The following is a 27,085-nucleotide window of genomic DNA, read 5'->3' as shown; positions in this document are numbered from 1 at the left end:
GTGCAGATTTACAGTGGTGTATAAAAACCAGTCAATAGCCATCACATCTTTACAATTTTAATCAATAGGGTTCACAGTCTAACATTAGCTAATTTCTGATGTGAGTTACTATAACTATTGTCATGTACAAGTAACTAACTTTTCAGCATTTCTTACACGAGTTAATTTGTTAATTAATTCAGTTCATTCATACAAATCTACATATTCATAGCAATTTATTACAATTCATAGTGATTTATTACAGTTCATTCATAGCAATGTATTACATATTTTAAACAAAAGTGTTGAACACTTCTGACCACTATTATGTTGAGAAATCATCATCCATTTGTTAACATAGTATTGTCTTAGGTGAGATATTGATAAATATTTATTGAAGGTTAAATATAAATCTAAATACAAAGTGAAGTATGAAATCCAGTTAAGAAAAACAATGCTACTGTGCTCATAAATCATACAGGAAAATAGGAGTAGACAAGAGGTGCAGAGCCTCCTCAGTCAGAATAAAGAAGGAAATTCTGGTTTACCATTTGTATCTGATAAAAGAGCTGCTAAAAAGTCCAAAAGAATGCAAATAAAACCCCAGCTTTGTTCTATACTTATACACAGTCATATTTAAATACAATAAAGCTAGCTATGTAGGGTTGTGTCATGAATCAATTCACTAGTGTGTGTGGGTGTCCTTAGCCCTTCTTTGTTCATGGTTAAGGCTGGATAACGTGGAGCATTTGCTGAAGAATGATCTAACTGTGTGATGGTCTGGTATGGGCTGTGTTTTTGAATTGGTAAATACAGTGTTATTGTCTAGTAAGATAACAAAAACAGCTCTGATTAGCATTCATTTGTGTGTCAGCCTCCTCAGAAATTTTTCTCAGTAAACAACCACTGCATGACAGGGGTAAATTACTCTTTTATATTACTGTTTTTTATTTTTAATTGTTTTCTGAGGTACAATTACTGGAATTGTATTATACTTATTTGCTGAAATTGTATTATGATATATATTTGCTTATTAATGTAATTTGTAATTTAATATGATTGCAATAATGGAATATGCTTGTAATATAATGTTTAATTTCTGTATTATAATGTTGAGCTACTCACTTGCACACAGGACATCTCCAGGTTCCTCTCTCGCAGTTTAGCTGCAAATATGATTCCAAATCGAAACACTGTGAAAAGACACAGTGATGATCATCATTTGGGTTTGTCAATGTAGGTCTTCTCACTAGACGTTCATGTACAGAAGAACTGTTCTTTTGTCACATACAAATTCCATTTTATGATTCATTTAGTGGTAACAATATAGCAATGTTAAGATCACAATAGAGTATGTTTGACTGGTGTGGTTGTGTACTGGAGTGTGTGCAGTACTAGACATGGCTGTGTACTGAGTGTATGTGTCACTGGGAGTGGCTTGTACTGAACGTGTGTGGCACTGGGTGTGGTTATGTTTTTAGTGTTTCCTGTACTGTGTATGGCTATATACTGAATGTGTGATGGGCTGCGTGTGAATATGTACTCAGTGTTGGAGTATTCGAGTCTCTCTGACCTGCACATGTTTGCAGTCATGTCCCCGTGACGGAAGCTGGATCCGCCGGAATGTGATGGGACATTTCAGTGAGACCTTAATGGCTGTCTGCTCCACCCCATCCTCGCTGTTTATACCACCAGTACCAGCAGAAACCACGACGCTGCTGAAATTTCTCTTCACTGCAAACAGGTACACAGGGATGAGGAATGGATGTAGGAAGGAGAGTAGCGATTTGTAGTGATCCAACTGTAAGAGCTGTGTGTAATGTAATGTGTAATCTTTATAAATTGTAACAGTAATACAATAACTATATATCTTTAGTAATGTAGTAATACAGTTTCAGTAATTGTATATTTTTTGTAATATGCAGTAATTGTATTTAAAGTAATTGTATCTTCTTTTAGTAATGCATTAATTGTGTTTACAATAATTGTATATTTTTAGTAATGAGGTAATTGTTTCCAGTAATTGTGTCAATATTTAGAAATGCAGTAATTGTGTCTCTATTTAGAACATACACAATTGCATATACCTTTAGTGATGCAGTGTTCAGCAGGCAGCAGGCGTTTTTTCAGTAAACCCTGTAGAACGGAGCGCACAGACGGTCTGTGCACCAGCTGCAGCACGAATAGGTGCGACTACAGGGGGAAAAAATGCACACACATTAGATACCTTAAATACAAACACCTCTGTGACAGTGTGATTTTTTTTTTTAATCATTTGTCAATATGTATTCAATATGCTACTCAACAGAGTACTAAAATGATAGTACATTCAAGTACAGTCAAAATATTACTTGACATAAATGTATTCCAAATGATAACCTGATAGTACTTAAATGACTGTCTAATTACCGACACATAGAACACTATGTATGCAAAATGTTACTCTATCTAAGTGAACTCAAGAAGTTACTTGAAATATACTCAACATTATACTGCATCTAAGAGTATTTAAATGATAGACCATTTAAGAACACCCATAATGTAATTATCCTGAAAATGTTAATCTAAGAATATTACAGTTTGCAGCAGTGAGAAAAGGTTAGTCATACTGAGCTGCACTGAAAAATGATTTGTAAGTGCCACTTACACAGCAGCAGGCTGTGACAGTGATCTGGATGGTGTTCCTTCCAGGCTGGCACACTTGCTTGAGGAGCAGGGGTTTGTGGGATGTCTTGTTGTCTCCGCGCTCGATGGTGAGTGGTGTGGCATTGACGCTCACCTGCACCGATGCAGGCCAGTTAGTGTTCATCTGACGGTCCTCGTGATGGTAGCACTTAAACTGTAGCTCTAAGTCAGACCTGAGACACATGCGCACACACACACACACACACACACACACACACACACACACACACAAACACGCATACACATTTTAGTGTGCAGGTCTTACACTGAATCCAATTTACCTTTAAAATACCCATAACCAATTATAAATGCTAAGCATATAAACATATAAACATATTTTTAAATCTCTTTTTTTCTCAGTGGCGTACATTTGTGAAGTCATTTTGTACAATAAACAAGATTTTGTAAGATTTTGCAAAACTTTCCATAAATAATTTTAGACAGTCCCTCAGAACAAATGTGGGGAGCTGTAATTCAGGCATTGACCTAGTCAAGTCCAGATAGACCTAGTGCTGACACTGGCCAGGTGACCATGTGCAGCTATCTATGAAGGTGAGTGTCACCACAAGCAAGTAAAACACACCTCCACAAGGTAAGCACAAGGTGTGTGAGAGTGAGTGAGTGTTTGTGTGTTTAGTGAGTGTTTGTGTTTGTGTCTCACCTCCACATCAGGGTCTGATGGACAGAGGGCCGCAGGTGGAATACGTGGTTACTGACGGCCAGGTTGTGTTCCAGTCTGAAGGGCTCCAGCACCACACCGTCCCGCACAGGGAATGTTAACCTCAGCTCCTCCCCACAGCTACCTGCACACAGGAGCACAGCACCTTCTAGCTTCAGCACATCAGCACAGCAAAAGCAGTTCAGCAGAAAAGCTTGAAGAGGGAAACACATTGCCAAGTATGCCTACAAACAACATTTCACAGCCTATTCGATGGTTTCAGTGTGGTGCAGAGTCCAATGGTGCAAAGACTGATGCCGCTCTCTGCATGTTAGATTCAGATGTATTTAGTTACATTTAGAAATAAACTCAACAGGAGGGCATTTTCCAAGGTCTTGATAGCCATGGTGGCTTTTGGCACTCACTGGGGGGCGGCAGAGAGCTCATGCCAGGTTTGATGTCTGGAGGGAAGGGAGGTTTAACATCCGGACTTGGTGACAGATATGATGGAATACTATTTCCTGGGGTCATCGGGGGCGTGGGGTTCCCCGGCAATGGAGAATGGGAGTAGTTACCCATTGGCCTTGTAGGCTGTAAACATAATGCAAATAATACACCTATTACAACAACCCAGAGGGTCTCAGATAGTCATACTAGCAAGGCATATTATCATATTAGCTGGTTTGCCAGGAAACTGTACTATGAAAAAACAGAGGGCAAAGCTGTGTTATAAGTGTACGCACGCCGCTCGTATTCCCCTGACTGTACTGGAAGCTGCCACTGAAGTTATTACTCGGAGAGTTAAAAGGCTCCTGCTGGAGAGACAGAGGACATGTTTTAGAGCAGCTCACACACACCTACACAAACACACATGCGTGAGTTCACACACATGTAAGCACACATGCACACACACAGGGCATGCACACTCATATGCATGCACACAGGGCATGCACACACACATACACAAACACAGATATGATATTTGAAATATTACATTGTCATAAGTTGGTTTCCAGGTAAGGGCTAAAATTTTAAACTTCTTGGCATATCTTTCTATAAACTGTGCTAGTGGTGGATGGTAAACTAACCTTATAGAAGTGCCCTAGGCCTGGCCCACTGGGGGGGTACTGCCCAGGGTTCTGCCCCTGCCCTGGGACCCTCTGGCTGGGATAGTTAGGGGAGAGTAAGGACCTGGAGCCATTTGGTGCAGCGTACTGCCCCTGCTGGGGTGTAAACTGTCCGTTTGGTCCACATTGCTGCCCGCCATAGCTAGCCTGGGAACACAGAAACAGGAGGTGTCACTTATGGCTAGTTGATATGTAGCTCCTCCCACAGGTGCACAGAGGCCAGGTGCACTCACATCTCCAGGGTAGGGCCTCTTCATAGGCAGGTTCTGTGTGCGGCCACTGGGGTAACCCTGCTGGGGCATTCTCTGACCTCCATAAGGCCCCATCTGCCCCCGGGGTTGTCCAATGCCCATGGGAGTACCTGCCATGCCCCCTGGGGTCAGAGAGCTCTGGAGAGCTGGGGGTCCTCGTGGGGCAGCGGTGCTAAGGAACTGCCCCCCATACGTCTGGTTCGCACCCATCTGGAACGAAGAGCACATCTAGGGAAGGAAGATATAGTGCATCATTAGTGCGTCTCAGTGCATTATTTTGTGTGTGTGCATGGGTGTGTGTACTGTGGGTGCATGCAGTAATGGAACTGCGTGCAGCATTGTGAACTGTGAGTGTCTGCACTCAAATTTTATTGACTCTGTGTTTTTGTATATATATGTATGTGTGTGTGTGTGTGTGTGTGTGTGTGTGTGTGTGTGACTAACTCACTGGCCCATACTGACTCATGTCCTTGTTCTGGGTCTCTTGAAGGGCAGCAACTGTTGCCGTGGCAGTAGCAGTTGCTGTGGCAGCTGCAGCAGCAACAGCAGCAGCAGCAGCAGCAGCAGCTGGTTGGCTGAAGTCAGAATGGGGGCGGGAGTTTGGATTAATGCCCATTGCACCAGGGCCATTAGTACCTCCCCCATAACTAGAGAGAGACATCATATTATGAAGTAAATCCCAACTTGGACCAAAAGCATTGTTAACGATATATAAATGCAAATAATTCTACAAATTAAAAAAATATATATTAATAATAAAACTAAATAACTTAAGGACAGTGGAATATTACAGTGCCCCACAGTGTGAGTATGACCCTTCCCAGATACTGACCTGCCCCCGTATGCCCCTGGCTCAGGGTAGCTGCCCCTCCCATACATGCCCTGCTGCATGTAGCTCTCATTGCCCCCACCCTTGGCTGAGAACTGCTGCTGTTGCCCAGGAAACGGCCCTGGGGTCATGGCCCCTCCTATCCCTCCAGCCATTGGGTTACTAGCAGGGTTCATATGGGGGTTGGGATTTGTCATATTGTTCCCCAAAACCTAACACATACACACACAAACACATATATGAATACCCACATATATGAATACCCACAAACAACAATTACTCTCACCTGACACACTCACCTGACTCTGGGAGGTGTTGGTCACACCCCAGACAGTGGTTACTACAGAGACTGATCCAGGTGCCTGATTAGTGTTCTGTTGCCAAGGAACAGAATCAAATGGATAAGATCCATCGCTATAGAAACAGAAAGAGAATACAGACAAGAATTCAGGTGTACAACTTACTGAATAAATAGGGATAATAAGGATAAATGATAATTACAATATAGAGGTTCTAACATTATTAAGAGGATAAAAATGTGAGTGTGAGTGCTCGATCAGTGGTTAAGTAGTGTTTTCTTGCTGATTAGGCTGATATTTGTGTGTGCGCATGCGCGCTCGTCTGATATGTGGTTAAGTGCTGGTTTCAGTGTTACTCAAGCTGGTCTGTGTGCGTGCGTGCGTGCATGTTTGTGCATGCATGCATGAATGTATGCATGCCTATGTGTGAAATACTAATGGTTATGTGCTGGTTTCAGTGCTACTCAGGCTGGTGTGTGTGTGCGTGAGACTGACCCATGGCTAAGTGCGGGTTTCATGCTGCTCTGTATGGGAGTTTTTGCCGCAGGATCGTTCTGTCTGTTCCTCTGGTGCCGAAGCAGGAGGAGCCGCCCCAACTCCTCACACCATGAAGACAGGAGAGCTACACACACACACACACACACACACACACACACACACACACACACACACACACACACACACACAGTCATGAACACATGCAGTATAACACGCACACCCCTTTCACCCCTTCACACCGATTCAATAGCAAACTCTCTCAATTAAATAAAGTGTGTTACAGCAGGGAAACCAGCAACCTGACTAGCATGGGCTTTGAATAACAATGCTGCAGTGATTTTTATTTTGGCCAGCAGGGACCAGTGTAGCACCAAAGACTGCAGGACATACAGCTCACTGCAGGGAAAAAGAGCTTGTCATCTGAATCTCCTTTGTAGAGAGAAATGTCAAGTGTGTTGTGCTTCTAGTGGAGCCTTGTGATAATACACCCACTCCGCAAAAAAAAAAACACCAAAAAAACTCCTACCCAAGACAGCCGATCAAACTGACAAACTCAAATTCAGTGGCATGTCCAGGGTTTTATAAATGGGTTAGTGCCACCTAATTATTTAATAGGCCAAAGCTGCATTTGCAGAATATATGATTTTTACATGTAAACTTAATAGGCATATAATGACATTACCGCTTCATATTTGCTCTGTTCCTAATACTCAAATGATTTGGTTAAATACTACTGTAATTATTAAAATCAACATGAAAAACTAAATGTGATGCATCAAGTCTAGTTTAATTGTATACGACTAAGAATTGTAAAGAATTGTATTGGACTAAGAATGATATATGCTGGGACCACCATTAATCCTTCCAACATCTGTAGTCACAAACAGCAACCCTTTGTCTGGGAGGACCAGAGGAAGTGAACTGTGCGTCTGGGAACAAAGGTTTGTGCATGAACGCATCTGTCGTTTGTAGCTATAGCTCTGCAGCAGTAGAATAGACAAAAAAGTGACACCCCCATTTCCACCACAGGGAATTTTGGGCCATCTACATAATTAGTTTACACAGCACCAAATGCTATTGCCAAGGACACACTGGAGGCAGTATATGACAGCCAGCTTACTCCAGAACAAACACTCGGAGCAATTCATTGTTGTTCTATTCAATTTCAACCATGTGAATCTGAAAAACAAACATTCTCAAATTTTACAAACATTTCATCCCAACAACACTGGCTTATGTTTACATGAACACAAAAGGCGCACACAGGACTGTCCTCTGCCTCCAGCTCAGACTCTGTACTACTGATGCCTCACAACAACCACTGCTGAAACTGGGAAAAACAAACAGTCAGAAAACCCATAAAAGTGAAGACAGAAGGAGCTGTTTCAGCTCTGCAGCACTGTTTCAGCTGCACTGACTGCAGCAGATTTATGGATGCTGCTGCATATGAGAATCACATGGCGCTGGAAGAATAGGCATTACCTGTCACTGGCTCCATAGTAAGAGTGGATAATGAAACCTTACGCAGCAGAGAGGATCACACATCCCATTGGAGACCAGGTGCTGTCTATGACTATGGCTGATGTAAGCAGGACCCACTAAGGGTGAAACCACACAAAGCTGCTGGACCCGACAGCATTCTGGGTCACATGTTCCAGAAGTGCGTCCCCCACCTAGCTGATGTCTTCAGGGACATCATCACCATTTTCCTGGAGCAGACTGCTGTCCTTACTTGCTCAAATGAGGAACCATCATTCTGGTTACAATGAAGCCCTTGGTCATGTGCCTTAATAACAATCGCACTCCCTCCAACTGTCAAGCAAAACCACTTCACAGAGGCTGCCATCCACATGACTTTATGCCACTGTGACAGCATGGACACATTAGAATGCTGTTCATATACTTTAGCTCAGCATTCAACACCATCATACCTCGAAAATCTGTAAACTGAACTCACTCGGAGTGAGCTCTTCACTCTGCTACTGGGTTCTTGATGTGTGAGCAAGAGGCCTCAGGTAGTTCTGATTCAGAGCAGGTTCCATCACTCTGAAGACCAGAGCCCCCCTGGGCCATGTGCAGAGTCTTCTGCTGCAGTCTCTGTTGAGCCATGACTGCATCGCCCAACATAACAGCAATAATGTATTCGGATTGTATTCATATTTGACCTGTCTTATAATTTCACATTGGTATAATCATGATTTAATTAAACAAGAAGCTTAATACGTCAAACAATGAACAGCACGCTCACTTCAAGAATGATATGATGTGACCGATCTTATTTGTGGACAGCACTCTGTTATGGCAGTTTTTGGAGAGATGTTAGTTTAAAAAGCACATGCAACATTTATTTATTTGTTTGTTTATTTAGCTGATTTAAAAAAAAAAACAGAACTACAAAGCATAACTACAAAATTAATCACAAATACAGATGTTTAAGTCATTGTTTTTTAAGGTTCAATTTTAGAAGTTGAATTGGTGTGTCAAAGGTGGAAGTAGCCCTCCTGTGCACAAGTGTGTCAGTCCTTTGCCTTTTACATAGATGGATTCTTTTAAACTGGCCCAATCATCAGACATATGCTTTATTTTTCCTGATACTGCAGCTGATATCATGGCCCTGTGCTACTGGCAGAGAACTGGTGGATCCTAACAGTTCTTCAACTCAACTCTGAAACAAGGTCAAGACAGCTGCAAAACACACACTGCGCAAAAGCACACACACTCTAAGTAGAAGCACACACTATGCAGAGGTACCCCAGCCGGTGTAAAAGGTACGGTGCTGCCTGTGTGACTCTTCAGCAGAGTTAAAGTGACACTAACAGATCCCACTGGTCTCCTCTTTAGCAGTGATTCACTGAAAGACTTTTCCTTTTCTCCAGCAGCAGAGGAGAATCAAATAAAGGTATAAAAGGTAGAGGAGAGAGAGATGGAAGGATGGCGGTAGAGGAGAAGGAGTGGTGAAGGTTGAAGAGAAAGATGGAGGGATGGAGGTAGAAGAGTGAAGGATGGAGACTGGTCATAAAGGAATGGAGGAAATGTAAGACTACACATTATTAAAGGAAGAAAACAAACCCTGAAGAATTTCACTCTGGTTTTGACCAGGTACGACCAATCAGCAGTGGCGTCGGTAAACACATTCAGTAAACATGCTCGGTAAACACTCAGTGAACACACTTAGCAATTTCCCCTTTTCATGACTCCAAGTGATTATGTGAGTTACTAGAAGGAAGTGTTTGGTTTGTAATTGAAACACAGACCCCTTGCCAGTCCTGCTCTGAATGTCCAGCTGATAAGACCACTTTCAACTGGGTGAACTTTGACCAGGATCAAAGCTATCAATGCTTTGTCCTACTCCATATAAAGCCACAGGCTTAAAAAAACAACAACACTGCTTTCTCTCTCTCTCTCTCTCGCTCTCTCTCTCTCTCTCTCTCTCTCTCTCTCTCTCTCTCTGTCACTCTCTTTTTCAGTGCCTCATGAAACCCTCAAGGCGAGCAACTGAAGCTCTGATCTCCAATGAACCACCCATACACACTCCATGATTAGATGGCTGTGTTTGTGTGTGTGTGTATGAGTGTGTGTGTGTGTGTGTCTGATGGCTGTGGTTGTGTTTGTGAGTTTTATGGTCCACTTCAATCTCTGTGACTCTAACATCCTTTCCAACAGAGACAGGCAGGGAGAGAGATATACAGAATGGGAAATTAATAAAGCCAGACAGAAAGAGATGCCTGTCAGACAGTACAGCATGAATCAATAATGCATCTGTGTTTGTGTGTGTGCATGTGTTTGTGTTTATCTAGGCGTCCATTGAATGCATGAACCTTTGAAAATATGTTAAAAATGAACAATAAAGAAATACTTTCAGCTGGCTAGCATGTGTGGCATTAAGAGAGCGTGAGAGCGCGAGTGAGAGAGAGAGGGGAACAGACAAGAGAGGAACAGACAAGAGGGAGCAATAGCCCGTAGCTATAGCTCAGCAATAGTTCAGACACATTCTGTTTCACGCCCACACTCCTGCAGTACTCTCCTGAACCACATGAGGGAGACTCTGACATGAAGTATGCATAACTTGATCTTCATTCACAGTCGAAATATATCAAGATATTGAAATGTACATATATATGTACACACACACACACACACACACACACACACACATTGCCTGGCCAAAAAAAGGTCACTACCTGGATTTAACTAAGCAAATAGGTAAGATCCTCCCATTGGATAATTACTGCATGGGTGATTATGTTTCAGCTGGCAACAAGTTATTTAACTCTAACTGATGCAGTGAGTAGCTTCTCATTTGTTAAACAACCCTGTTGAAAGACACATCCTGTCGTTGTGGAAAAGATGTTAATCTGTTTCACAAGGGTCAAATTATTGGCATGCATCAAGCAGAGAAAACATTTAAGGAGACTGCTGAAACTACTAAAATCTGGTTAAGAACTTTCCAACGCATTATTAAAAAGTGGAAGAACAGTGGGAAAAACAACGTCTTCGAGGAAGGAATGTGGATGATCGTGATCGGCGATCACTTAAACGTGTGGTGAAATCAAATCGTAGAAAAACAACAGTAGAACTCAGGGGTATGTTTAATCGTGAAAGTAAGAGCATTTCCACATGCACAATGCAAAGGGAACTCAAGGGATTGGGACTAAACAGCTGTGTAGCCTTAAGAAAGCCACTTGTCAGTGCGGCTAACCAGCAAAAAATGGCTTCAAATTGCTTGTGAGCATAAAGATTGGATTCTGGAGCAATGGAAGGTGGTCTGTGGTCTGATGAGTCCAGAGTTACCCTGTTCCAGAGTGATGGGTGCATCAGGGTAAGAAGAGAGGCTGCTGAAGTGATGCACCCATCATTCCTAGTGCCTACCGTACAAGCCTGTGGGGGCAGTGCTATGATCTGGGGTTGCTGCAGTTGGTCAGGTCTAGGTTCAGCAACGTTATGTGCCCAAAGAATGAGGTCAGCTGACTACCTGAATATACTGAACGACCAGGTTATTCCATCAATGGATTTTTTCTTCCTTGATGGCACGGGCAAATTCCAAGATGAGAATGCCAGGATTCATCGGGCTCATTGTGAAAGAGTGGTTCAGGGAGCATGAGACATCATTTTCACACATGGATTGGCCACCACAGAGTCCACCCCTGAACCCCATTGAGAATCTTTGGGATGTGCTGGAGAAGACTTTGTGCAGTGGTCCAAATCTCCCATCATCAATACAAGATCTTGGGGAAAAATTAAATGCAACTCTGGACAGAAATAAATGTTGTAACATTGCAGAAGCTTGTGGAAACAATGCAACAGCAAATGTGTGCTGTAATCAAAGCTAAAGGTGGTCCAACGAAATATTAGTGTGTGACCTTTTTTTTGGCCAGGCAGTGTGTATACACACACACACACACACACACACACACACACACACACACACAGCACATACTGAGGTCCATGTGCTTGTTCCTGCATATCACAATGATATTTTTTTAGGGATTTTTTTAGGGGATTTCTATTTTAACAGTTTTCTATGAAACCTAGAAGAGCATTTGGTTAAAAGTTCAATTTGGTTAAAAGTTCAAAGGTTCAATGTAGGTTTATGTTCAGCAATATTTAGCTATAGAAATATCAAAAGCATAAAAATAGTATTGCATTTGGACAGACACATGTACATGTGTGACATGTTTGCTAGAGTGTGTGTGTGTGTGTGTGTGTGTGTGTGTGTGTGTGTGTATAGTGTAATCATTAGATCATCAGGGTTTACTGAGACCAGACTGATCGAGAGGCAGAGCTAAACATATACAGATCATAAAACTGCACTGATTACATGAACCCAAACAAAGTCCAACAGACCAGCGAGAGGCCAGTAAAGTGTGTAATGCATGTTGTAGTGTTGTTGTGGAGGTAAAATATAATAAACATACAGACAGAAAACAGGGTGCGAATGTCCCAGACTGAGCTGAACAAGGAAACAATTTCATCTCCCATATTTGTCCCATATTGGCAGGCAGAGCTGGGATTATCCCACATCTCCATCTCATCAATACTGCATCAGTTAGGAACTTCTTACCTGTTTCTCTATGTCAATGTGGTCTTTCCTTTCCCATACAATCATATTGTATCCAATCAAATCCAGTATAATTTGCTGGCCATATTTAGTGCCATTACTTAATGATCACTGAAATGACTAAAACTCACTCTCTTTTTATGTCCAATTGACTGTGTTACTTTCTAAGCCTTCACTAATTCTTTCTTTCATCCCCTGAGTTTTCTCAATCCACCATTTCTTTCTGTCTGTTGTCCAGCAACAGAACTCTGCTCATCTATAATTCATACCTTGAATCTAAGCTTTTCAGGCTAAACCAGTCCAACCCTGAATCACTGATAGTAACCTCTACATGGGCCATGAGCACTGCAGACAGAGAGAGAAACTAGCTGGAAACTCCACATTACATGCCATAGAAACACTTTAATGAGAGAGAAAAAGAGAAAAGAGAAAGGAAGAGATGGGGTGATGGAGAGAATGAGAAAGGAGACAAACAGAGAGAGAGAGAGAGAGAGAGAGAGAGAGAGAGAGAGAGGGGGCGGTCCAAGACCAGGGCAAAGCGAATAGTAATCTTCTCACCCGTGTAAAATGCAGCTGTGGCTGATGTGACCGCCTTCTGTGTTAAACGCAGCTGTTATTGACGTTATCTCCTTTTTTTCTGTGATCCATGCTGGTTCTTCCACCATACTTCTCTCTCCCATACACACACACACACACTGTGATACTCGTTCGTACTCACTCAGAATACAGCTAGTTTGCCAGAGGCTAGAGAGAGAAAACAAGGACCAAAAGAGACCAGGAGAGAGATATAGATAGGAGAAAGAAAGAAGGGGAGAGAGACACACAGAGAAAGGGATAAATAAGGAGAGAGAGAGAGAGAGAGAGAGAGAGAGAGCGGAGATCACATTTCATGTCTGTGACGGGGAGGTGCATTGTGAGGTTACAAGAGACAGGGTGAGTCTTGGGCCAGCTCCAGCTGAGCAAAGAACAGATAGACCAGTCCGCTCCAGACCTCTGGTTCTTACACATACACACACACACACACACACACACACACACACACACACACACACACACACACACACACAGTAATTACCATCAGCATTCAGGGTTGGATTCAATTAATTTAAATTGTATATATAAAATGGTTTACAAACATACCCTGACAGACGTTTCTGGACAGAGTACTCTGTCATGTGTGTTTTTGTGTATGTTACCAAGGACCACTACATCCATAAAGTCAATATATCTTTGAAGTGAGAAGACTTCAAATTAATTATTCTTTTTCACCAGTGGGCTGTTCCCATAATTCACTCATTGTTCCAGAGCGGGGGGGGGCTCTGCCAAGCAATTGTTACCTACATTCGTTTCTTGTTGTGTTAGGGACCTAAATCTATTGTTGACCACTGACACTCTGTCTTTCTATCCCTCTATCACTTCATCCTAAATGCAGGAATTTTGGAATTGATAACACTTTGACCTCAGTAGGACAAATGATACAGAGCATTACTCAGCACTTCTCTGTCAGTGCTAGGTGATGAAGACAAATTAAGTCAAAAGGCAAGAACTAGAGCCATCTGCAACACTACGTGGGTGACAGACGATGTCCACTGTCTGGAAAGTGTATGGAAAGGCACTGGGCAATGAGTACATCACTTGTACCTTAAAATTCTGTTTTTCTTTCAATGTATCAGCAAAGGAAGCCTGGATGGCTTACATTGCTATCTTCTTCAAAGTAAAATCCAAAGATTTTGATACTATAAATAACACTCACCACCCTTTTCCACATTTATAATGTTTTTTCTGTCGATTATTATAAAATGTTTCTTTCAGTCTTTGTCAACAAGGTAAAAGCTCTCAGGTACACTGTTCAGTCTGTGACCTGCTTATGCTCATTAGCCCCCCTTCATATCCTATTGTTCTGGACTCTTTACAATCTGTTATCTTAGGATATTTGATGGATTTGATTAAGAGAATGAAGCCATCATCTAGTCCCTTGAATATAATAACATCTTCGTTATTTTTAAAAGCTCTACCTGTTATTGGCTTTGCGGTATTGTCTATTATTAATTCATTGTGTACAGGATGTGTCCTTTCCTATTTTATATATGCGTATATCAAGCCATTAGTGAAGAAACCAAATTTAGACCCTGCTGTACACGAGAACTATAGACCTATTTCTAAACTTTTTTAAAATCATTTATTTCTAAACTTTTTAAAAAATCATTTTAAAATCATTTTTAGCAAAGATTTTAGAGAAAGTTGTGGCCAAACAACTCACTGCTGCTTTGAAGAGGCACAAGAGCCATGATATGTCTGGCTTTTGGAAATGGCACTCTACTGAGATTGCATTTTTGAGAGACTTGAATGATATGTTAATATCCTTTGATGCAGGTAACTATTCTGTGCTAATGTTACTCGACCTTAGTTCAAGTGTTTGCCAGAGTAGACCACCATATTTAAGGTATAGCCTTAGTCTGCTTCATATATTTTATTTCTGAGAGAAGTTGTACTGTGTACTGTGTCTATTGGAGTTTCCTCTCCCTTATCCTGTGGTGTCCAGCATGGTTTGGTTTTGGGGCCCCTGCTACTTTCTTTATACATGCAGCCTTTGGGACAGATTATAAAACATCATATCAGCAATATTGCATATCACATATTTGCCGATGATATTCAGCTCTACTTTGCATTTAAACCTAATGAGGTTCATAGGTTATCTGGGCTCTTAGATTGGATGTTATCACGGATTGGACAGCAAATTATTTCTTACAGCTTTAATGCTATTAAGAGAGGTTTTGGTTGTTGCTCCAGATAACGTTTTACCCCTTTTAGTAAATGAAGCCTTGGGCTTTTTTCCTCTGCTGCCCACCTAAAGCATGCAGAATTTAGATGTTATATTTGATGAATCCCTGTCATTTGACAACCACATTAAGCAGCTGACCAGTTTATTATTATTATAACTATAATTATTATCAGATTTTAAAACCTGACATTAGCCTACAAAGCCATAAATGGACATGCCCCTTCCTACCTGAAAGCACTTCTCTTACCTGTACCATATCTCACACCCTTCGTGCCTCAAGTAAAGCATATAAAAAACACTGCCCCTCAAGTCAGAGAAGGCATGTCTCAAGAGTCTTATCTGAATTAGTACCCAGATGGTGGAATTAACTCCCTTAGCAGTGTGGGCTGTCTTTATTCTCGATTTGTCTGGACTGAAGCAGGGAGTTTGAGTTTCAGCTGGCTGAGGGGGGAGAAGCATGCTGTTTCCAGGCATGTTGGCTGTAAACCCAAACCACACCAGAGCTAGACCCAGACAATACCACATCTGAACCTGCACACTATCAGAGCTGAACTCTGACAGCACTAGAACTGTACCCAAGATGACACCAGAGCTGAATCATAGTGAGCAAAAGAAGTTCTGTGTTAATCACAAGCAGACTGCAGGGAAAATCACAGACTGAGTATTCTGTATGGAAATAAATGGTGTGTGTACATGCATGTTATGTTATGTGCTGTGTATCTGGCAAATTAAACACTGTAGACAAACAGGAGGGAGTGTAATACAGAGTGAAAGAGCTGTGCAGATCAAATGGGCCTCACACACTGGTTTCAACTGAACACACATCAGCAAACAAAGTCAGAGCAGTTAAATCATGCAAATCATGTTTGTAAGAAAATATAAACACTAATGGAGAACAAGTAAGCTGAAGCTGAAGGGCAGTGGTAGGCTAGAGGATAGCAAGTTAGGCTAGCAATCAGAAATTTGTAGGTTGAATCCTAGTCCTGGTATGCAGCTACTGTTAGATCCTTGAGCAAGGCCCTTAACCCACATGGCTCCAGGGGTGTCGTACAATGGCTAATCCTGTGCTCTGACCCCTCTTCACAAAGAAGCTGGGATAAGTGTTTTATTATACTGTATATGTATATATGACCAAAAAAAGGCATTCCCTCTGGCCTAGATCTCATAAGATAATGATTTGTAATATTCGTAAACCAACTATAACCTCATTTACTGAGGCATTCAGATTTAGATTCACATTTTGTCATGGTATATGTAAAGATGTCTAATGCTGGATACATCTGGTATGTCAAGATGAAATGCTGACGACTTAACTGCTCAGTGATTCCATTACCACAGTGCTCTGGCCTGAGCCCATATGCTCTAGTCTGCAATGGAGCCAGTGGTCCTGACAGTCCAGCTAAACGCATTAACTCCAAGATCACATTATCTAAAGGAACACTGTATTCAATTAGGATCCTGAACACGGCTCAGTCATTGCTTCCCCTCTCTGACAATGTCATAACAGACTTCCTGATTTGTTTGTACAAAGAAGTCAGTGGCATTCCAAATGAACGAGTCAGTGATTCATTCATCAGGAAAGAAATTTTGCCCATTAGAAGAGGGAAATTTGAGTGAATCCTAATCAATGTATGAGAATTTCTCTAAACTTTTTGCTACAAACATCATAACATTAATGCACCAATACAGACATTTCTAGTCAATAATGCTAGTTGATTTTTGTTGAAAACAAAAACAATGCTAATATTGATACAATATCAATTGTTTGGGGAATGCTGTTACAAAAGGATTCCACCCTAATAAATAAGAAGTAAATTACAATCCAAACAAATGTAAAGTGCATCCCCTTGTAACTTTCATGATGTTGATCAAAGGTCAAAATCATTTCAGCAATATATTCTTGGGTCTGCTTTTTGTTTCCCGTATATGTTTCATAAAAGTAACATCAATGTTGCCAGATTTAACAGGAGGTGAATTTAGTGTCAGAAGGTCTCCTTGTAACTTTCCTTTCTGCTGAGCCAAGCTCAGAATCAGTTTAGTCACACACACTTGCAGTTTATGTTTAGTACACAAGTTTCATGGATGTAATGCCATAAAATGTATATACACATGCCGGTTATGAAATATTGAAAAAAAATATCATTAAAATAAACTCAAATAATATAGCATGAATTCTTGTCAGTACAGCTTTTAAACTTTCACTTTGCATTAAAAATACATTATACTGTCCATGCCTTAACTGCAACATATATTGATGTTGACTGTATCGATCAACAAGCCTATTTACTGAATTTTTAAAAGTGTTACTCTTTTGCAAAATCAGCATTTTAAAGACACTCCCTTGGGGTCATCATAACACATAAAGCATCTGCTTGTTTTGTACATGGTTTTTCCATACATATTATATAACATTATGCTCTATGACTGTGCATCATTGGCACTGTACCTGTACTCTGCACAATGATACCATTGAATCTAATACTTATTTCTGTGTCATGATAGAACAGTTCTACTCTGTAAGGAAGTGATTTCCATCATTGTTGATGGAAACGTATGGCCTTATCCTCAGTCTTTTGATTAGTATATAACTAAAACAGGGATTGCTTCCACAGGGATAAAATAAACATGGATTAGCTATATTCCTAGATCATTAAAACTAGTTAAAGCTCTATCATATAGAACTTAGCTATTAAGGTCTATAATCAAACATCACCTTGTAACAAAGGCTGAAGGCAGCCACCCTACCCAGGACTCAAACCCAAGGCTGACAGGAAGTAAACATGAGTTCTGACCATTGAACCAAAGAGCCAGCTCTCTGGCCATCCTAAGTGATGAGCTCTGTCACACCAACCTCCCCTTCAGAGGCGTGACACTGTCCATGTGTCCCTTCGCACACAACTGCCCTTTCCATCAGGGCTACACCCATGCCCCTCATCGGGGTCCTCACACTGGGTCAAGTCATTCTGACCTGTACACATTTTTTCAGTAATGAATGTTGCCACATTCATCACTATAGTAAGTGACTATTTACTGTATTGTTTATCCTCTTCTCTCCATTTTGCCATTTTATTCTCTGCCTCTACACTTTTGCCAAACATTTCTTTATTCCTGCCTCAACACCCCATTTTTGGACTGCGCACCCTGCCTCAGAATTGGATCCTGATACACCGCCAATCCATAAACCGAGCTAGATCATAACTATATTGCTTGATCTTCTAGCCAACTTTCAATTATATGTACTGTGCTCACATATGTATTTGTTTGCACATCTAATACAAATATACATCCTTTCTCTTCCTGTCTGTCCTTCTTCCTCTCTTTGGTCTCTGAGTCTTCCCTGTTCCTTTAGCTGGAATCCAATGGAGATCAAGCCTCTCTAGCCTTTCAGGTGGAATCCAACTGAGACTGAGCCTCCCTGTCATGTCCCTGGACCAGAATCTACTACCATGAGGTCATCTGCTTTCCTGCCCACCTGTACCTGGACCACGATGAGGCTGTTTGCTACTGTGTGCCTGACGGAGGAGACCCTTGACTTTCCCAAACTGGCCTGGTACTTGACACACCAGACCTGGTACTTGACACACTATTGCCATGTCACACTTCAGAATTAGAGACAATGCCAATATAATCCCCCCACTTGCTGTGATCATTATTCCTAGATCACATATGTTGTTATTTTTTGCTCACTAAAAATGTCATCATACTGTCCGGTGTTGACCAGACGAGGATAGGTTCCCCTTTTGGAGTCTTGGTTCCAGATGAAGTTTCTTCTTATCAGACGTAAGGAGTTTTTCCCTCACCACTGTCCCCTTTGGCTTGCTATATTGTGGCTTGGACCCAGATGCATGTTAAGATGCTTTGTGATAACAGCTGTTGTAAAGAGCTCTATTTAACCTTTGCTTTGATTTGCAACTTTCAACTGAAATGTAATGCAACAGTTAGTTCTATTCTGCAAAACAGTTATTTCCATCATTGTTGACTGAAATGAATATATGTCTCACTCTTTTGATCGATATAGAACTAAAGAGGGGATTACATTCACTTTCATTTGAAGTTGACTTTGTGCTATCTGAACTATATTTTCTTTTGCTATCGTGCAGTAACACTGCTTGTTTTAGTGAGAAGCGTTATTTAGCATTACTGCAGTCTTCTTGACTGGACCAGATTTAAATGTTTTCAGATTCATTCCTCTGCCACGTATTGAGGTTAGCAATCAAATTGGTAGTGTTAAAATTTTTAATAGTAGATGCTCCTTGTGAAATTTTCATAGAGGAATGTTTGCAAAATACATATTTAATGTTGCTTTCACAAAGGAGAAAAATTTCACACAGTAGACACTTCTATGTGCACACCTATCACATATGCGATGCTCAAGATTGATGGGTCTTAACTGTGGTAAATTTCAAATCATTGTTAACCATCAGCCAATTTTTGGTCTATCAGCCAATGCCTATAGTTGGTCGATAAATCTGTGCATCTCTAAACAGTATGTATATTCTTTAGACAGTCTGAATCAGCCTTATTAACTTAATGCTAAACAGCTGGAATCTACATTCTTCAGCTTGCTGCAAAATACAAGCACCTGTTCATGTGTGTTTAGCATTACATTGTAGTCTGACATCTCTTGCAGAAAAAAAATTGTCTTAACTGGTGTAAAACAACTGGAATCTACAGTGTTCTTCACTATAGTAACTCAGTGAAAAGTTCCAGGAGGTGTACAGTGAGCCAGTGAAGGGACTGTAATCATGACAGAAGACCTGGTATATAACAGTGAAGTCATGGAAGGCCCCAAAACACAGAGGCATTCAACGACAAGCAACAACAGAGAGGTTTCAATGGTGTACTAGTGAGCACACTTTGCAAGTGGCTGGTGAGGTCAGAAACATTCTCAGACGATAACATAGACCTTCCACAGCAACAATTAAAGTAAACATCAATTACAGCCAATTATCCACCAGAGGATTACAGCAGAAAGAGCAACAGAAGCTGAAATCCTCAGACAGCAGCACAATTAGTCTCATCACTGCTCAAATGCATGTCAGGGCTATAAGGCACACACAGGAATGATACGTCCCATTCTTACTGCCAACCGTGTTTTGTAAGTGTTTATACTTACGTGCTCACACAGATGTATTTTGTGAACGTTGTCTAAAAGTGTAGTGTGCACAGTGATTTTAGGAATTGAAAAATCAAGCAAATAAAACACAATACAGAAAAAACAGAGTCTGTGTGATCTAACCATCATGAGCTGCCAATAGAAATATGATAGAAGCTGTCAGTTTGAGACAGACCAAACTGCTGAGATTATTTTTTCAGAACAGTGCAGTGCCAAAACTCATCCACATGAAGAGGAGGGGAAAGAGGACAGCACTGAAAGGGGAGGAGAGAGAGAGCAGGGGAAGTGTGAGATTATCCTGTCCTACCTGCAGATTTGGGCGTGAACTTTTCCCTGTTGGCAGCGCACACAGCCAGCAGCCGATACCCCAAATCCATATCAAACCCTCGCTGAGTGGCTACACGGCTCACCACCTGTGGGAGTGAGACATCCAGACAGAGGAAGTGAGACTCTTTACTCCATCTTAACTTCTAACAATGTTTTACATGAACAGTACTGAATAGCCAGTATTAATGACCTCATATCCCCAAATTTAGTTTAGCAAACACCAACAGGCTAATCCATACACTCATAAATTAATTGCTTACTTTATAAATTAATTAGTGTTTCTGATAAACTACTACATTAGAACTACACATTTGACTTTAAAGCAGTCAATGGAATAAACTTGCACTCTGTACCTCTCTAGGGCAGGAACATTAGTGGGAGTGAACAAGACTCCCTGAGCTCAGAGTCTATATTTAAACCTGCTCGCATTTACACGGAAGGAAAGCCTGTTTTCCAGAATCATTATCATGCTCACTATTCTCAGATGGAGCTCTAGTGCTCATCCTTTTCCACTAATTGTTTTGATCCAACATTATAGAATGACAATTGAGCAGAACTTATCTGCCAACATTCTGCCTCTCTCTTGAATACCTTCCAAACATGCTTTCAAGATCAGGTGTTGGTCCTGACAGTGAAACATTGGTGAAAGTTGTGTAGTATGAAGTGTGCTTAATTGCGAATGATTCATTTAAAAAAAGAGAGAAGCAGTGGTGTGGAATGGCTTAGTCTGGAACAGGACGAGACCAGCAGGCCTCTGAAGAGTGCTACACAGCATTACAGACACACACACACACCACACTTAATACATACACCCCATGTAGATAAAGATTACATAAACAGTTACACATGCAGGGTGTTCTCCACACACACACACACACACACACACACACACACACACACGCAAACCACACAGTGTAATTAGCCCCAGTATCTGCATGCAATGCGTCACCACTGATAAATCCGATAAATTCCTCAAAAGCAGCATGGCCAACCCTCCCCCCACCCCACCACACACACACACACACACACACACACACAACTAACAAGCACACACAGACACAAAAACACAACCACGCACACATACACAGACTCACACATCCCATTCTAACCACTACTCAGAACAAGTGACAGACACACACGCACACCCACCCACACCATATCATATACTATAGATACAAAAAATGTTACACACAAACACAATACAATCACTCTGCAGATTCTGTGCCAGGTTACACCTGGTGGTACAGCAGGGAGGCCCCATGTCTCCACAGTGTGTAATTACCAGCTTCGACTCAACCCACACCACACTACAGCACTCTCTGAGACACACAAAATCACACAGTAAAAGAAAGATATATTTGCCAGAATTGTATAAGAAATATATAAGAAATTGTATAGAAATATCATCTTATGGAGGGTTCTGTGAACTGTATTTTGAAGCTAACTTTAACACACGCAGCTCTAATCTGGTCCATGCTTGCTTTGGGTAGAATGGGGTGGTTAGAATGGGATGGACTGTGTCTGTGTGTGGGGGGGTTGGCCATTCTGCTTTTCAGGATTTATGGGTAGTGACACAGTGCATGGGGATACTAGGTCTAATTACACTGGGTGGACACACGCACACTCACACACACACAAACACAGCAGGGTTTTATGAGAGGCCATTATTCAGTCTTACCTTACTCACCATCATACTCTCAAACACACACCATCAAACCGATTACACACACCATCATACTGTCTCACACACTATCAAACCTTTTACACACACCATCTCTCACGCTCACCATCATACTCTCTTGCAAACACGGTTATACACAGGCATTCTTGACAGTGAATGAGAGAGAGTTTGTTGGTCATGTTTTCTGATTGGCCTAGACAGTTGTCGTTTAAATGAGCAGTTACTGATTATTAGTAACATCCCCAACCCAAGGACTGTTCAGTGCTCTACAGCTCTTCAGACATAAGGATGAGCAGGAGGAGGTGCTTCTAAGTGGTTAGGGGAGGAGGGGCTTCTGCTACTGGTTGCACAGTTACAGGTCGTAAATTCTGCTGTTTGTCACGGATCGTTAGATGAACTCTTTGACCTCACCGTCAGGCATCCCATAAGGCTTTGCTCAAAGGGCCTCTGAAATGCTCGCTGGTCTGAGCACCAGTCAAGAAGCTCTGTTGCTGCCGTCTGGAAATTTGCCGGGTTCTGTAAGTGCTGAAAAAGATAAGAAATAAACAACTACACAATTTCTCCTGTATTAGGAACTATGTTTAAAACTATGATTATTGTGTAATGCATACACACACACATAGTAACACATAGTAACAAATCCACACATCACAATGACAGTAACTGAACACAAGTGTGTGTGGGTGCATCTCTAGCACTCAAAGGTGCTGGAGTTTGTATTTGGTGTGCAGATATATATGGCATACACCATGAGCTGATATATGGCATACACCATTGTGTAGTCAGTGCTGTAGTATGTGTGCCTATGCGTGTATATATTGCTCTGATGTCTTTGTTTGTGTCTGGGTGTGTATGTTTACATGCAGGCACTGGTGTTCACTGAATTATGTGAACTGGCACAGTCAGTAACATAGTCTAGAGGATCTTGTGTGTTTGAGTGCAAGTGTGTGCGTGCATGCGTGCATGTGCCTGGTACTGACATTCCATAGATGTTCATTTGCACAAGCATGTCCCAGCAATCACAAACTAGGCATCAACATCACAGTCAAATCACAGATAACCATTTACATTTCGCTGACGCTTTTATCCAAAGCGATTTACAACTATGATTGAGTACAAACTTGAGCGATTTACAAAGCGATTTACAACTATGATTGAGTACAAACTTGAGCAATTGAGGGTTTAGGGGCCCAACAGTGGAAACCTGGCAGTGGTGGCTTGAACCAGCAACTGTCTGGTTACAAGTCAAGTACCTTAACCGCTGAGCTACCAGTGCCCCTACCCCTTACCCACAACCACAACACATGCATGCACACACACACACACACACACACATTCACATACATGCACAACAGTCTGAACAAACACACTCCCACAGACACCACTCTGAACAACACGCATGCACCAAGCAGCAGCAGGTATATACACACATGCCACAACATTTGTACAAACATCATTGATTGTCATCATGAGAATTATTTCCCTAATTAATTAGAAGATGAAAGGAGAGGAGAGGACTACTGTGGGTATGTCCCTGAGCAGCTCCTGCTTACCTGTTTGATACAGAGCAGTCTGTCATTGGTCTGCTGGATGTGTCTGTCCATAGAGCTGAAGGAGGCCATTCTACTAGTTACAGTCAGGCCCCTACCGGCCGGCCATCCAAAACCAGGTAGCCATACACCGATCTGCATGATAAGACAGAAAGAGAGGGAAAGAAAGAGCACATAAGAGTGTTTGTATGGTTTGTGGTCTATATTACCATTCCTGCTCCATAAGGTAATCTCCTGTTACCAATGACCTCAACTCTCAAGCAGAGTGCTTCAGTTTGGAGAGTTAAAGTTGCCACCCCCCCACCTGAGGGTGGCTCTGGAGCACCTGTCATTGACCATAGCAGTACCCCATGCCCAACACTCCAATACTCCACCCATAATGTGCTAATACCATGCCCCCTCACACAGATATCCCAAACCCAATGTTCCAACACTCCACCTTAAAATGCCACAACCCTGCCACAAATCAACCATCCAAAACTACTAATATTCCAATAATCCAACACTACACTTCCTATATTTCAACACTCCAAAACATTACTACAGTATACTCAAAACTGGCCACTCCAGAATATACAAACACATCTCCCATTTTGCCCACATCACTTCCAATACTCAAATGAACCACTCTGAGCACTCAAACACACAAGTGACAATACTCTTGAGAAACTCTTGGTTTCTCCAATGTACAGCTGATTATAACTCTTGCAAGTAAACAGTAGCCAACTCCCACTGTACTGCATAAAGAGGAATGGGTGATAACTGATCCTTTCATGCTAGTTATTTTAGTGGCTGTTAATACATTTACATGCAGCATATCCAGAGCAGTTGTAGGATATATATACAGTCTTGGTTCGGATTACAAGCGGGGATTGTGGGGTCTGACCCTCCTAATTAAAACTCAGAACCCCCCACCCCCACCCCCAAGACGTAAAAACAACAGTTTGGTTGGGTCAAAACACATATATATCCTTCTTACCTAGAAATGTGACCCCTGCCATTGTCTCTGTATAATTTGTGCTTTGTACAGTGCTGTGCATAAGTCTTAGGTCATTGGAGTTGTTATTTTAGCAATGGTAGTGACCATATATAATTAAATCTCAGTCTCTTTATTAGAATACAAACAGAAAATACTGGAACTTTTTATGCAGTATTAAAAAACAGCTTCTATAAGATACAGTGGCGAGTATTTAGTGTGACCTCCCTTAACAATTAAGCAATAGCAGGAAAATGCAGCCTAAATCTAAAGAAAAACTCTGGGAAGTGTTGAAAGAAGCCTGCTATAATATACAAGATTACTTCAGAAAACTTCAGGACAGTCTCCCCAAAAGAGTTCAAGATGTGCTTAAAGAGATCACAATAAATATTGACTTTTGCCTATAGAAGCCATTTTGTTCTGAAATTTGTTTTTTAAACATTTCCTGTATTGTCTCTGTATATTAATAGAAATAATTATATATGGTCATTATAACATTGCTGAAACAGCTAATCTAATGTTGCTCTAAGACTTTTGCATAGTACTGTATATATATTGAGCACCAGTGAAAAAGCATTAGTTTGTTCAACCTGTGACTTTGCTGCACAGACACACTGACTCATTTTCCTGCTCTAATAACTGTGTGTGTGTGTGTGTGTGTGTGTGTGTGTCATATACCGCACACGCATGCACACGCGCACACACACACACACACACACACACGTGCCTGCGCTCTCTGCAGGGTTTGAATGTTGGCTGAGGAACTGATTTGAGTGAGTGTGCGCGTGCGCGCACGTGTGCGTGTGTGCATGTTTTTGTATGAAAGTGTTTTTTCCAACTAAAAACTAATGAAACCAGGTCAGAGCAACAGAGCCTGTGTGGATCACATGGTAATTCACATACTCCCGTCTCTATGATCCTTTCTCTCTCTCTCTCTCTCTCTCTCTCTCTCACACACACACACACACACACACAGTCTTGGTCTCCCTCTTTCTCTCCTTTTTTTGTTCTCTCTTCCTTTCTTCATTTCCTCTCCGTTTCCTTCTTTCGCTCCCTCTCTCTTCCTCTCTCTCTATCTATCTATCTATCTATCTATCTAACTTTCTCGCTCTCCTGGTCTCTCTCCCTCTCATGACGGAAGAATAAGAATAGTAAGAATAGCACCCTACATGTTGGGACTGAGCAGCCAGTTAATTCTGTTATGCAAATTAGGTTCTCATATGCCAACCATACAGACATCCACAAACAACACACCCACACACATTCACACCCCCACTATAAGCACAAAACACATATATTAAACTCCCCAAGCTTTTATGGCACTCTGTAGGACAATGACTTGGACTCATGGTATGACTGGCCAGTCATATTTTGATATGATGTCAGTCGTATTGCTGATGCTTCCATTCAAGTGACATTTTATGAAAATTACTGTAGCGTTTGTAACATTTTAAAGACAATTTTACCAACAATATCTCTTTCCATTGCCTGTCGACAAACATTTTTAAGTGCTAAAGCAACTTTTGTTTAAAAAAAAAAAAAAATCTGAATGGAAATATGGCCATTTACAAATGAGGGTGGGATTAAAAAGTTGGATTAAAGATTGACTGTCCAAACAGCCAGTGAAACAATGGTTCTCCATAACAACAATGTGGAATATCAAGTCAAGGTGATCTTAGAGTAAGTGATGAATAAGACAGCATTGCCTGTGATAAAGTCTTTACCAAAGAGTTGAGAACATCTTGTGATCTTTGCCTGTGGCCTGTGATACTTCAGCTCTAGAGAGTTTTTGTCTTTTCTACAACAGCAACAACCATGATGCTACGGATGATAATGATTTCATCTCATCATCAAAACATCAGTTCAGACTATGGGCCATATTTCAAAGGGAGCAATTGTCCTTCTGCCTCCATCTCCCTTTCTGCCCCCCCCCCCCCCCCAACTCTTGAAAGCTGACAATCTCAAAATCAAAGCCAGAAAAATAAACAGAAAATGTTACACAGAGTCAAACCACTGCGTCAAGCACAAACAGTGGTAACCACAGCAAACAGAAGGCATTCAGCTACCTGAACTAACCCTGCAGTCTCCAAACGCAGCACAATGATCCACTGTATTATCTCACCGAGAGGAGCAGGGGGAGCAGGGATACCTGGCTTACAACACTCCAAACTCTACACAAAAAAAAGATGTTTCACTGACCATCTTACTTAGCGACTCACTCAGACAATAAATAGCAATCTATCCCTCTCTCTGTAGACTGATGTAGAGT

At 41.4% G+C, this 27,085-nt stretch overlaps 1 protein-coding gene across 4 annotated transcripts in view; it reads right to left on the bottom strand.

Moving 5' to 3' along the window:
• LOC113581561 (zinc finger MIZ domain-containing protein 1-like) overlaps positions 1–27,085 on the bottom strand; it is a 66,601-nt gene that overhangs the window by 7,784 nt on the left and 31,732 nt on the right. Inside the window, exons 3-18 of one of the 4 annotated variants that reach the window (XM_035533800.1) lie at positions 23,844–23,975; positions 22,702–22,815; positions 20,590–20,695; positions 6,324–6,450; positions 5,829–5,943; positions 5,533–5,741; positions 5,149–5,347; positions 4,683–4,928; positions 4,411–4,596; positions 4,066–4,137; positions 3,748–3,913; positions 3,326–3,467; positions 2,627–2,837; positions 2,067–2,172; positions 1,553–1,713; positions 1,105–1,172 (exon numbers count right to left, since the gene is read on the bottom strand). In XM_035533800.1, the coding sequence (XP_035389693.1) occupies positions 1,105–1,172; positions 1,553–1,713; positions 2,067–2,172; positions 2,627–2,837; positions 3,326–3,467; positions 3,748–3,913; positions 4,066–4,137; positions 4,411–4,596; positions 4,683–4,928; positions 5,149–5,347; positions 5,533–5,741; positions 5,829–5,943; positions 6,324–6,450; positions 20,590–20,695; positions 22,702–22,815; positions 23,844–23,912 (2,297 nt within the window). In that variant the 5' untranslated portion in view covers positions 23,913–23,975. Of the gene's footprint in view, positions 1–1,104; positions 1,173–1,552; positions 1,714–2,066; positions 2,173–2,626; positions 2,838–3,325; positions 3,468–3,747; positions 3,914–4,065; positions 4,138–4,410; positions 4,597–4,682; positions 4,929–5,148; positions 5,348–5,532; positions 5,742–5,828; positions 5,944–6,323; positions 6,451–12,942; positions 13,129–13,307; positions 13,384–20,589; positions 20,696–22,701; positions 22,816–23,843; positions 23,976–27,085 lie in introns of those variants that run through there. The other 3 variants (XM_035533801.1, XM_035533803.1, XM_035533802.1) reach the window with 3 other exon arrangements.

Source organism: Electrophorus electricus, chromosome 14, assembly GCF_013358815.1.
Source record: "Electrophorus electricus isolate fEleEle1 chromosome 14, fEleEle1.pri, whole genome shotgun sequence".
In the NCBI taxonomy this organism is placed as follows: Eukaryota; Metazoa; Chordata; class Actinopteri; order Gymnotiformes; family Gymnotidae; genus Electrophorus; species Electrophorus electricus.
This window is presented reverse-complemented; position numbering and strand designations above follow the sequence as displayed.